Below are 13,934 nucleotides of genomic sequence, written 5' to 3'. Positions count from 1 at the left end.
CGTTCAGGGCTCTCACAAGCGGTCCAAAATGGATCAGTTTTGCCCTTATGCATTCTGAATGGAAAAGGATCCGCTCAGAATGCATCAGTTTGCCTCCGATCAGTCACCATTCCGCTCTGGAGGCAGACACCAAAACGCTGCATGCAACGTTTTTCAGACCGCGACGTGGTGCTCGGAGCAAGACAACTGATCTGTCCCCATTGATTTACAGTGTGTGTCAGGACGGATCCGTTTTCTCTGACACAATAGAAAATGGATCCGTCCCTCATTGACTTTCAATGGTGTTCAAGGCGTATCAGTCATGGCTATAGAAGACATAATACAACCGGATCCGTTCATGACGGATGCATGCGGTTGTATTATTGTAACGGAAGCGTTTTTTGCAGATCCATGACTGATCCTTAAAAAAACGCTAATGTGAAAGTAGCCTAAATTGTAAGTTTTACTGGATCTTTTCCCATAAAACTATCTGTCTGCTCAGCTCCTCCTGCTCTATAACATGCTGTGTGCAGATTACACTGCATTTCATGGTGACATATTCTTTTTAACCTCCGCTTCAGGCCCTGTACTATATAAATAGTGAGCATCCACAGCTGCCCTCTTCAATAAATCCTACTTTCAATAGCCCCTCTAAATCTCTTATGTTTGACTTTGGGGTTAAAATGCAAAATAGTTCATCTCTCTTCCATAATGTATGGGGCTGATCTTTTATTTCCCTTTTTTCTCTTTCTGTCATTGTTTTTCTTGTGCTGCTCCTGCCTGCTGTTCTCCGGCTTTTGTGTGTGTCTCCCTGCCTCTTTCTGGTTGCCTGTACTCTGCCTCCCCTCCCATCCGCTTCAACTCCAAAGATTGTGGAAGACACAGAAGGGGTATGCTAGGGCGCACTATACATGTATACTGCATGGATTGTTGGGGTTTCTTTTGAACCCCCTAGGGTTTCGCCAGACTCATCACACACTGTGCAGAATTACATTCATGGAGCGCAATCACTAGGAATCGTCATCACATCCTAGGGACTCTAGGGTAGCTCCGTGGACACTTTTTCACTTTGATCTTCTTATTGGAACTTTTCTTGTTTTAAAGAATTCTTTCTTCTTTCACAGCTGGGTGGTGACATGGGTCCAAATATGAATGTAAGTGCAATTCCTTATGCCTTTTTTTCATTAATGGGCAATTTGTGTATCATTTCAGTGATTTGCCTTTTTACATTATTACTTATTAAGCTAGCCATTTCATTGATTGCACCCACGGTTTTCACATTACTTGTCTTCAAAAAGTAATATGGGCTGCTCACTGTATGTAACCTTATGGCTGGGGCTACACCGCTATCTTGGCCGCGACAAGCACCAAATGACCAACAATCAATGTGTAGCACTGCCACTGTTGAGGTGAATGGGGTTGCAGCATAACTTGAAAGTCACGCTGCACCCTCATTTAGTGCAGTGACTGCAATGCTACACAGCAGTTTACGGTCATGTGAGTTGATGACCGCCATGTAGCCACAGCCTAATAACCTGTGCGCATAATGCAGAGATGGCTTCCTGAGGGACATTGGAAAAAAGGATTAGAAACATGAATAGCCGCTCAGTATTGAACACGGTGTGTGGATTTGGATTCTATGGTCTTAAGCATTCTACTGTATACTTTGCTGAAGAAACGTTCCTTTAAAAAAGGAAAAAAATATTGCCTGGGTCTCTGGGTGTTCCAGTGGTTTATGAATGTTAGCTAATATATTAATGTTGAAATATTCATATCCCACCAAAATGCTTAGAGAGCATTATTTGTCTACTAACCTGCAGTAACAGAATGTATAAAGCACACATTTTGTATGCCGATCTTAACTCCTTAGTGACCACCCATACGTGTTTTTACGACGGTCAATAAGGGGCCTTAGGCTGGGCCTCCGCTTTTTTTTTTACGGCGGAGCAGCCTAAGGGCTGCACGGGTCACCCGTGCAGTGGGGACCCGGCTCTCACGCGAGAGCCGCGGCGCTGCTCTAACAGCCCAGACAGGCAAGAGTGCTGATCCAGGCTGTTTAACACTTTGCATGCCGCGGGCAATGGAGCGCGCCGCATGTAAAGTGCTGACAGGGGGAGCGGAATCCCTCTGTCTCCCATCGGCCCACTTGCAGGGTGCCGATGTGTGTGAAGGCTGACTGGGGTCTGATGTAGGCCCCAGACCAGTGGCAGTATTGCTGTGTTTCCCATCTCCCTCCCAGAAAGAGCTAATAAAAGTTAATCAGAAAGTTATGTGTACCCCAAAATGGCGCCATTAAAAACTATAACTTGTCCCACAAAAAACAAGCCGCCATAAAGACGGAAAAATAAAAATGTTATAGCTCTTGGAATGCGACGATTTAAAAAGGTCAGTAAGGCCCAAAACAGGCTGGTCACTAAGGGGTTAAAGAGGTTCTCTGGGGATGAGTTAAAATGGCAGCAAGCAACCTGGTCTAGAATGTGAGCGAGACTAGTTGCCTAGGGAGATGAGGGGATGGGACCTCACTACACTTTTGTATATTCTACACATTGGTGAGCATTCCTGTCAGGCTGCTCAGCCATGATGGCGTATTGTAGGTAGGATCGCATCATTACCATCTAGAGGAGTATAGTGAGGCCCTGTCTCCTCACCCCTCCAGGCAGCTCTGCAAGTGAAGGTAACCGGTTCGCCTCACACTTTAGGACATGTCGCTTGCAGCCATTAAATAATTTCCGGAGAACCCATTTAATCTCTCCCTGCTGGGAAAGAAGTGCTGCAGTGAAATGTACATCAGCAGGAGAGCTACCATAGATTTCAGGTATAATTTACAGCAGTGTCCTAGTCACTGCCCACTCCGGCCCTGTTTTTGGAAAGTGTCAAGCGGGGCGTAAAAACCACAAAAAAATCTGATTTGTTCAAGACGGGTATATACCAAAATTTGAGACTCTGCCTCTAGTTTTCTGGAGGACGGGGTTGATAAATGTGGGCCCTTGCATATACGGTCCTGATCAAAAGTTTAAGACCACTTGAAGAAAAATGGCAAGAAATCATATTTAGCATGGCTGGATCTTAACAAGGTTCCAAGTAGAGCTTCAACATGCAACAAGAAGAAATGGGAGTGAGACAAAACATTTTTTGAGCATTCAATTTAATGAAAACAACGAATAAACTGAAACAGGCTGTTTTTCAGCTGATCAAAAGTTTAGGACCACACCTCCAAAAAAAAACGAAACCCCCCTAAAACAGAAATCCAACTTCCAAACATGAACTCGGTAATGAGTAGCTCCGCCGTTATTGTTTATCACTTCCAAAATTCGTTTCAGCATGCTTGATCCAAGCGTTTCCATGAGGTGAGTGGGAACATTTCTCCAAGTGGTGAAGACGGCCGCACGAAGGCCATCTACTGTCTGGAACTGTTGTCCATTTTTGTAAACTTCCCTTGCCATCCATCCCCAAAGGTTCTCAATTGGATTCAGATCAGGGGAACACGCAGGATGGGCCAAAAGAGTGATGTTATTTTCCTGGAAGAAGTCCCTTGTCCTGCGGCCATTGTGTACTGTAGCGTTATCCTGTTGAAAAACCCAGTCGTTACCACACAGCTCTCTGCAACATCTGGACATAGCCAGCGGCCGTTTGACGCCCCTGCACTTCCTGAAGCTCCATTGTTCCACTGAAGGAAAAAGCACCCCAGACCATTATGGCGCCCCCTCCACTGTGGCGCGAAGAAAACATCTCGGGTGGGATCTGCTTCTCATGCCAGTAACGTTGGAAACCATCAGGACCATCAAGGTTAAAATTTTTCTCATCAGAGAATAAAACTTTCTTCCACCTTTTGAATGTTCCATGTTTGGTGCTCTCTTGCAAAGTCCAAACGAGCAGTTCTGTGGCGTTCAAGGAGACGAGGTCTTTGAAGACGTTATTTGTTTTTGAAACCCTTCAGTCTCAGATTCCGTCTGATGGTTATGGGGCTGCAGTCAGCACCAGTAAGGGCCTTAATTTGGGTCGAGGATCGTCCAGTGTCTTGATGGACAGCCAATTGGATCCTCCGGCTCAGTGCTGATGACATTTTTTTGGGTCTTCCACTTGACTCTTTTGTTCCATAACCCTCAGGATCATTTAAGAAATTCTAAATGACTGTCTTACTGCGTCCCACCTCAGCAGCGATGGCGCGCTGAGAGACCCTGCTTATGAGGTTCAACAACCCGACCACGTTCAAAAAGGGAGAGTTTTTTTGCCTTTGCCATCACAACGTGTGACTATCTGACAGAAAATGACAATGAATCCACATCTTTGCACAGATTTGGCCTTTTAAAGGCATGTGGTCCTAAACTTTTGATCAGCTGATAAACAGCCTGTTTCAGTTTATTCGTTATTTTCATTAAATTTAATGCTCAAAAAATGTTTTGTCTCACTCTCATTTCTTCTTGTTGCATGTTGAAGCTCTACTTGGAACCTTGTTAAGATCCAGCCATGCTAAATATGATTTTTTGCCATTTTTCAAGTGGTCTTAAACTTTTGATCAGGACTGTATTTAATTGGTTTTGTGAAATAATGTGTATCTTGACTTAGTGATGTCATGCTACTTTGTATACTATATGTCCTTTTTTTCTTCTCTCTTGTAGATGCCTACTGGATTCATGGCTCCTCCAGTGGCTGCTGCCCCCCTTGGCCCTCCACTCTCTGGAGGACTTAGTGACCTCTTTGATTTGGGTAGTGGAACAGGTGCAATTATTGGATCGTATGTGGCTCCAAAGTCAGTAAGTTATTCTTCTTTATATATCCACCTAACAATTATTTAAATTAAATGAGTGCTAATATTTCTTTGAAGTAGCTAAAACTTGAGAGTAGACTATTGGGCAGTCAAGCAGCATAGGACAGTACCCCCAAATACATAGTGTCTGTAGATGGGATGCTTCAGTAAAACTGTTACACACACACTCACTCCAGCTAAAATGTTAGTGTGCATACTAGAGGGTTTGAACCCTGAACATACTCTGATGTCTTCTAAGGCTACTTTCACACTACCGTTCAGAGCGGGTCCGTCTGGTGTCTGCACAGACGGATCCGCTCCTATAATGCAAACGATGGTATCCGTTCAGAACGGATCCGTCTGCATTATATTTCATAAACAAAATCTAAGTGTGAAAGTTAGTCAGACGGATCCGTCCAGACTTTACATTGAAAGTCAATGGGGGACGGATCCGTTTAAAATTGCACCATATTGTGTCAACTTCAAACGGATTCGTCCCCATTGACTTACATTGTAAGTCTGGACGGATCCGTTTGCCTCCGCACGGCCAGGCGGACACCCGAACGCTGCAAGCTGCGTTCGGATGTCCGCCTGCTGAGCGGAACGGAGGCCAAACGGTGCCATACTGATGCATTCTGAGCGGATCCGCGTCCACTCAGAATGCATTGGGGCTAGACGGATGCGTTCGGGGCCGCTTGTGAGAGCCTTCAAACGGAACTCGCAAGCGGAACCCCGAACGCAAGTGTGAAAGTACCCTATTAAGCCTTAGTTTTTAACCCCTTTTAAAATGACAAGCAGTGAGTGTAGCTATTGACCACTCTGTTTTGTATGACAGGTATGGCTACATGCCATGAAAGGCAAAGGCCTGGAAATTAGTGGCACTTTTGCCAGAAGATCTGGTGCAGTATTCATGGATTTGCATTTTACCAATCGAGCCCTTCAGGTCATGACTGACTTTGCTATACAGTTCAATCGCAACAGGTATAACATGTGCTGCACTAAGGCCTCCGGAACAAGTGTTTGTTATTTTTTTACTAAACTGGTTCTTGTCAATTTACTACAGTTTTGGGTTGGCACCAGCTGCTCCACTACAGATTCTTACTCCCCTGGCCCCCAACCAATCTACAGAAGTCTCTCTTCCTTTAAATACAGTTGGATCTGTCATGAAAATGGAACCTCTCAATAACTTGCAGGTAAATTACTGTTAGTGTAGTATGTTAATCTGTCATCTCTGTATGTCTGTATAAAAACAAGATCAGCAAAACATGTAATAGTTATGAACCTTAAAAGGGTTCTCCGGGCTTTTAATATTGAAGACCTATCCTGAGGATAGGTCATCAGTATTGAAAGCCAGGAGAACCCCTTTAAGACACCTATACACAAGTAGATACTTAATTCAACTGAGCGACGAACGAGTCGATATTCGAGGAGTTAAAGGGCATCTGTCAGCAGATTTGTACCTATGACATTGGCTGACCTCTTACATGTGCGCTTGGCAGCAGAAGGCATCTGTGTTGGTCCCATGTTCATATGTGCCAGCATTGCTGAGAAAAATTATGCAGATGAGCCTCTAGGAGCAACGGGGGCGTTGCCGCTACACCTAGAGGCTCTGCTCTCTCTGCAGCTGCTGCGCCCTCTGCACTTTGATTGACAGGGCCAGGCAGTGTAAAGGTTTTCTGGCTTACGAGCGATAATTCAGGTGTCTACGTCAGCGATCGCAAGAGCGACAAACTAAACAATTATCGCTAGTCGTTCGACTGTTACACTGCTTGATAACTAATCACTTTCTCTGTATTTTACAATTTTTTTAACTATTATCTACTCGTACATATAATGAGGCCTATAGTGTAATGTTTTTGTGGTTTGATGCCGTTTTCCTATTTTCCTGCAGGTGGCAGTAAAGAACAACATTGATGTGTTTTACTTTAGTGTTGTGTATCCACTTCACATTCTTTTTGTAGAGGATGGAAAGATGGGTGAGTACATTCAGGGTTCATCAGTAATCTTTTAGAAATGGTTATCTGTTAAGTATTGAGCTCACTGGCCATTTTTTTTCTCCCTGGAAGTTCCCGCTTTTCGAATAGTGTTGACTCGGAGAAAGACAGTATGATTCATGCCTATATCATTTACAGAAAGACAGCACCATCTGCACCATGTCCATTATGCCTGCATCATTTTGTAGAAAGATGGTGGTGTTCACTTTGTGGTTAAGTGACTGGTCGGCATCCCCACAGGCACTCCATTTCTATGGGAGTTCCAGAGATTGACGAGTAAAGCTATCCGCTTTCTCCTGAACTCCCATAGAAATGAATAGAGCTGCTGAGCGCATGCATGACCAGTCGCTCTGTTCATTTTGGGGGTTCCTCCACTGGGTACAGGGCCCCAGCGGGAGGGCCCCCACCCATTTAATAGCCCTTATCCACAGGATAGGGGATAACCAACTTACTATAACCAGAATACCCGTTTAAGTGTTTCTTTTTATGAAAAAATGAAGGCACCACTACTGAAGGGCTGGATGGATTGGAAGACCTGGGTTATCAAACATAGGGTAAAGACTCAACCACTTTCTATTCACTTTTATGAACAGAGCGACAGATGTTTTTGGCTACATGGAAAGACATCCCAAATGAGAATGAGGCACAGTTCCAAATTAGAGACTGCCCTCCGAGTCCAGGTAAGTGTTGTATGGATATCAAGTAATACACAATAAATGACATGTAGAAACAGTCACACAGACTAATGTACAAATAATGGATGTTAGATTGCATTGTGTTCTTGTGTCCCAAAGACAGCACCTTATTTTTAGAATATTAGATTTTTTTTTTTTTGTGCCGCAATATGCTGGGGCATCCATTATACTGAATGCTGTTCCGCCTGCCGGAGTTCCTTGCCGCTAGTGTGAAAGTACCCTAAGTTGTAGTGCAATTGTGAGGAAGCAGCATTTCTACTGAATTACCGTATTATGTGCTCACTGAGTAGTCAGATCTAAAGGTCTTTTTACTTGGTAAATTAGTGCCGATTGATGATACTGACAATATATGGTAGCATGTTAATTGCCACGGGTGTGTAGTGCTTTTAGACACTATTAAAATCTAATTTTTTTCTCTCTCAATGTTTAACATATATATGGTAAAAAAGGATGCAAAAGTGTAATTTACTACTCCTTTCCATCCTGTTCAGTCTGTTCAAAGGATATATATATATATATATATATATATATATATATATATATATATATATATAATATAATATAATATAATATATTTTATAATTACAATAGAACCCTATAGTGACAGATGACACTGTATAATGCATATGTCGTGTCTGTATGTTAAACGTGGGACAAAAACTTGAAGTGTATACAGCCTTAAACAACATGCCTATTATCCTACTTTATGGGGAGAAAGATTAATATGTTTACACAGGGAGATGTGCTTCTGAAAATTAACATTTTTATGTGGCAGAAATTTATCACCAGGGAAATATGTGAAGTCAGTTTTGCCGGAGTCTGCATTGGCATACTGTGCAGCAAATTCACCAAATGGCGCACATTATTTATTATATTTGCTGCACCTTTAACCCCTTTATGAGAGCTATTTTCTGGGGGGTTTTTCATTTGAGTTTTTTTTTACTCCTGACATTCTCTAGGCTATAACATTTTATTTTTGCACTCACATAGCTGTACAAGGGATTTTATTTTGCGCTGCAGTTACTTTCTGGGGAATTGGAAAAAAACGCATTTCCACCATAGTTTTATGGATTTAATTTTTACGACGTTTCATTTGTGATAAAACAATAAAACTGTTATCCTAATTGTCTGGGTCAGTACAATTACAGTGATGCAACATTTTTGGGTGCCTGCACACGTTGCGGATTGCATATGGCTTGTCTGCGCAGAGTTTGTACGGACAAACTGCAGTGTAATACAGTACCAGCGAAGAAGTGTATGAGACTAGACAAATCTCAAGTGTACTTTGTTTTTTTCTTAGGTGCGGAAATTGACCTGCTGTGAGGTTTTGAAATCACAGCTTTTTAAAATTTTGAATTTCACGCTTTTTAATGAAAGGATGAGCTCTGTGGAAAATTCGCATCAAATCTGCACCAAAAAATGCATAAAAACAGTGATAATTAGTTCGGATTTATGTGCGGTTTTGGTGCAGAATTCTTGTGGATTTTCTGCAGTGTGCTGCCACCATTATAGATTTTCTTGCATTTTACGGTTCAATCATTATTTTATTAAAGCATATAAATGAATAATGAATAAGTATATCCAATACATGTACAAAAGAAATACAGAGGCCGAAAAACTCGCCACACCAATAAATCAGAGGTAGTAGTACAGTCTATAATTAGCTATACAGAACATGACTGGCAAGTAACAAGCCAATGGGGGCTTCTGGAATTGAGGATAAGAGCACATATGGTATACATTCTCTAATTTCTAGACAAACAACCACATAAAACAAGGACAAACATCACAGGACGTGACAGACCAAGACATGACATAGACAAAAGGAAGGGGAAAGGAGGGGAATAGAATAGAAGGGCCCTACCATGTGTATTACTTCAGGAGCCACTACCCGGAATGATACCCGTTGTCAACCAATCATGGAAGGACGTGGAGGTGCGAAACTGATTCCATGGGTCCCAAATCCTCCAGAAAGCCGAAGCAGATCCTGAATCCACAGCACTTAACTCCTCCATATGAACTAGAGAGTCTAGTGCGTTAGACCAGGTCACTCTCAAAAGACTCTCCGTAGACCTCCATTGACGGGGAATTATCTGTCTCATAGCTAGGATAAACAAGCGAAGGGCACCCTTCTTAATCTGCGAAATCCGCCCTGAAAACATGGATAGAAGAGCTATCGCTGGTGAAGGCGTAACAGTAGCCTTATATAAGTAATTATAAAAGACAAAGACCTCTCGCCACAGGGGAGCCACACCCGGGCAGTCCCACCAAATATGTGTCATTGAGCCCTTTGCAGTAAGACACCTCCAGCAGACATCTGGCACCTGGGGTCCTATACCATCTGGTAAGGATTTTGTAGTTAAGTTCCTGTGAAGAGGAGTGATCTAGACCATTGGTCTACCGAGAAGGTGGATCCCAGTTCCGATTCCCAATCAGACATGAATTTAGATTTAGCTCCTTGAGTACTTGTGGAAGAATCCCCTTTCTGCCCAGAGTTCAACATGGCATATAGTAGAGATATAGCATGATCAGGAGCTGAACTTGCTGTACTCATTTTCTCAAATTCAGTTAAGGGGGGACATGACTGCAATCCAGGCATCAGGGACTTAATAAAGCTTCGTAGCTGAAAATAGAGGAGCCAGCGTCCAGGACACGAAGGTATAATGTGGGAGAGGTCTTCAAGAGGGAGTAGACCATTCTGTTTATAGACGTCCATCAATTTAGTTGGATGTCTATTCCGGTATCCCAGAGCTGGGAGCTGGCTCAAGCCTATGGGAAGATCTGCATGGCCTGTGAGTGTCGTGAGAGGACCAGGAGACTGTATAAGGCCAAGTTTGACCGCAAATTTAGTCCAAAGCCTAGCCAAAGTATAGAGAAGCATCGGAGATTGCGAGTTAGGCAGTGTATTTAAGGAAGTAGGAGACAACCAACAGATTCCAGTGGCCAAATGCGGTGCCATTTCATGTTTAATTTCCACCCATAGTTTAGTAGAGCGGTTGTGACACAGATCGAGCACAAAATTCATGATTGTCGCTCTATAATATGAGATGAAGTTTGGCAGTCCCGTACCTCCCAAAGCTTTAGAACGAGATATCAGGCTGTAACTAAGTCTAGCCCTGGGTGCTTTCCATACAAAGACCGAAACCATTCTCCTGATCCTGGCAAAATAGGCTAAGGTAATTTTACATGGGATCGTCTGGAACAAATATAGGAGACGCGGTAAAATGTCAATTTTCACCACATTAATCCTCCCAAACCAAGAGATCTGGAGTGGAGTCCATTTATGGATACTAGATTCAATAGATCTAAGCAAGGGCAAATAGTTAAGCTTAAAAACATGTGTCAAGTTCGCTGGTATGTACACTCCTACGTATTTAATGTGCTGAGAGGTCCACTTAAAGGAGAAAGAACCCTTTAGAAAATCTGCTTCCCGTTGGGACATGTTAATGTTCAAAATCTCTGATTTCTGCTCATTGACTTTAAAGTTACTAAGGTGACCAAAGAGATCGAATCGAGGGCAAGCCAATCCTGGGAGAGGTCAAATATATAAGCAGGTCGTCTGCGAACAGAGACAGTTTGTGTTCTGTATTACCAAGTCTGAGACCCGAAATAGAAGGATTTGCCCGAAGAGCATTAGCTAGGGATTCCATCACAAGTGTATAAAAAAGGTGACAAGGGGCACCCTTGACGTGTTCCATTTCGGATCTCAAAAGGAGCAGATAGAAGCCCATTAACACGAACACAGGCCAAAGGGGAGGAATAAAGGGCTAATATCCTATGAATCATTCTGTCTCCTAGGCCAATGTGGCGCAGAGTTTCCTCTAAAAACCGCCAACTTACCCTATCAAACGCCTTTTCTGCGTCTACAGTGAGAAGGCATAGCAGGATTTTGGTTTGTTGTGCTCTCGCTATCAATCCTAACGTTTTAAGTGTATTATCTCGGGCTTCCCGTCTAGGTACAAATCCCACTTGCTCTTTGTGGATACAACCTGGAATGTGTGGGTGGAGCCTCAGAGCCAAAAGCTTGGCATACATTTTGAGATCCACATTGAGCAAAGAGATAGGCCTGTAATTGGAGCACGAAGCTGGGTCTCTACCTGGTTTAGGGATGACAGTGATATGCGCCTGGAGAGCTTGCCGTGTAAATGGACAATCCGGTGAAATGGAATTAAAGGTTTCGACCAATAAGGGTGTAAGGTCCTCGCGGAGGATTTTATAAAACCGAGAGGTCAACCCATCAGGGCCTGGGGATTTCCCATTCTTCAGATTCTTGATCACTGATTCTAGCTCAGGGTGAGTAAAATCATCTTCCAAAGTGACTACGTCTTCGTCAGGAATGGTGGTTCTTGCATTTTAATACCTTCAAAAAAAATGTTTTCCCCATGACGGCACCCATGCGAGTAGGACCTCCCATCCAGGACAGGAAACCTGAAGAGATAAAATGGTTCACATCCCCACCACACCTCAGTTCAGGTTTCCTGTCCTCTGGATAGGAGGTACCTGAGGAGCTCTGGCTCGTACCGTTGCTTTGGTTCTCACCTCGGGAGGCTGGGGAGGTCCGGGTCTACTATACCGTAAAGGGACCTATCCCTGGCGGCGGCAGTCTTCTTGGGAGCCGCTGCCCGAGCCTGCTCTTCTTACTGCCTCGTCCCAAGCCTCATTGGGGAGCCGCTGTGGCTGTGTTCAGGCGGCTCCCGGTCCATTGCAGCAGGGTGCCCGGTGTCCTGCTTCCAAGATGGCGACGCGCGCTTCTCTTGCGTTCTGCGGGCCTAGGGGTTAAAAGGAGCCGAGGCGCGTTTGATAAATTGGCAGCAGGAGAAGGCAGCCAGCCTTGTGTGCACACAGTGCTGTGCAGGATCCGGGTTTCCACCAGCATGTCGGAACCAGGTGATGCAGGACGCGCCGACCCCCTGGAGCCCTTGAGGCCCACAAGCCTGGTATTGGTCCTGAGGAGTGGGAAAGCTTGGCTTTACTATTGGTGAGATTTATTATCTCCTAATTAATTTTGGGTGTTGTTTTTGCTTTTATTGTTGTAGGTAGCAAAAACACGAAAGAAATCATCCGGAAAGACTAAACATAAAGAATGTGGAGGATGTAGAGTAGCTTTAGCAGCCTCTTATGTTAAACCACTATGTCATGCATGTATAGATAAGTTGGTTATGGAAGAGTCTCACAGCTTATCTAGAAATATTAAGGCCTTGGTACGGTCAGAAGTTCTTCTATATCACTCAGTCGGAGTCACCCAAGGGCTCCAGAAAGGTCTACCTATAATAAGGACTCTGATTCAGATTTTTCTGGGGAGGACGAGGATAGAGAATCCGGCCCGGCCTTATCAGATGATTTCTTCTCTTCAGATGAGGATTCGGCGGGGAGGGCTCTTTTTCCACTGTAAGATACCGAGACTTTACTTAAAGCCTTTAAAGCCACCATGCAATTAGAGGATATAAAACAACCTAAATCTATTGCTGATCAGGTTTTTGAGGGTCTTGGCCTGTTCAAGCCCCAGGACAATAGACCAAAGGACAAACAACAATGACGCTAGATCTCAGGTGGGGGGAAGACTGTCTCAGTTTCTCACAGCCTAGAGGTCCATTTCTCAGAACAAATGGATCCTAAGTGTGATAGAAAACGGATTCTGGCTGGAATTCCTTTCTCATCCACCAGATTTTTTTTGCCCAGACAGCGTGTCCCAAAAATCCGGAAAGAAGAAATGCTTTGGAATTAGAAGTTTTCTCCCTCTCGGACAAAGGGGTAGTTTGCCCGTTTCCCAAAACAGAGAGGGGCAAAGGGTTTTATTCCCCTCTATTTTTGGTGAAGAAACCAAATGGAGCATTCAGAGTGATTTTAAATCTAAATAAATTAAACAAATCTCTGGTCTACAATTTTTTTTGTATGGAGACGATAAAATCAACTGTAGATCTCCTCTTCCAGGATTGCTGGATGGAGCTTGGATCTGGAAGATGCATATTGCCATGTTACAATCCATGCTTCCTCCCAAAAGTTTTTAAGAACAGCAGTCTTGGTCAAGGGAGAGTTACTGCATTTCCAATACAGAATACTGCCCATTGTGGTTTCTCAGGCTCCCAGAGTCTTTATCAAAGTAGTAGCAGAAGTAGCGGCTTTTGTAAGACTGTCTGGAATTATGCTAGTGCCCTATCTGGACGATTTTTTTTTATAGTCTCTCAGTCAAAAGAGAGACTAGAAAAAGATATAAAATTCCTCTGCTCCACTTTGAAAAATCTAGGATGGAAAATAAACTGGAAAAAAAAATCATACCTGATTCCTTCTCAAGTTTGCATTTTCTTAGGAATTCAGCTGGACTCCTGTCTGCAAAGAAGTTTTCTTCTGCTTCCAAGGAAGGAGTCGATCAGGGAACAAGTATTGTCAGTCTTCCTTTCTTACCAGTGTACTTTCAGGGAAGCAATGGCTGCACTCGGGCAGATGACATCAGCGATTCCAGCAGTACCTTATGCATAGATCCACTCCAGAGAGCTTCAGGCAAACATCCTAAAATCATGG

General features: G+C 43.6%; 1 protein-coding gene across 3 annotated transcripts in view; it reads left to right on the top strand.

Moving 5' to 3' along the window:
• Positions 1 to 13,934, top strand: part of AP1B1 (adaptor related protein complex 1 subunit beta 1) — a 43,148-nt gene that overhangs the window by 15,075 nt on the left and 14,139 nt on the right. For all 3 annotated transcript variants that reach the window (XM_040416677.1, XM_040416678.1, XM_040416679.1), the window contains exons 15-20: positions 1,104 to 1,133; positions 4,599 to 4,733; positions 5,562 to 5,707; positions 5,790 to 5,919; positions 6,618 to 6,702; positions 7,314 to 7,400. In XM_040416677.1, the coding sequence (XP_040272611.1) occupies positions 1,104 to 1,133; positions 4,599 to 4,733; positions 5,562 to 5,707; positions 5,790 to 5,919; positions 6,618 to 6,702; positions 7,314 to 7,400 (613 nt within the window). The remainder of the gene's footprint in view (positions 1 to 1,103; positions 1,134 to 4,598; positions 4,734 to 5,561; positions 5,708 to 5,789; positions 5,920 to 6,617; positions 6,703 to 7,313; positions 7,401 to 13,934) is intronic.

The sequence above is a fragment of the Bufo bufo genome, chromosome 2 (genome assembly GCF_905171765.1).
Source record: "Bufo bufo chromosome 2, aBufBuf1.1, whole genome shotgun sequence".
Classification (NCBI taxonomy): Eukaryota; Metazoa; Chordata; class Amphibia; order Anura; family Bufonidae; genus Bufo; species Bufo bufo.
The sequence above is the reverse complement of the archived record's forward strand: the minus strand, read 5'-3'. Positions and strand labels throughout refer to the sequence as shown.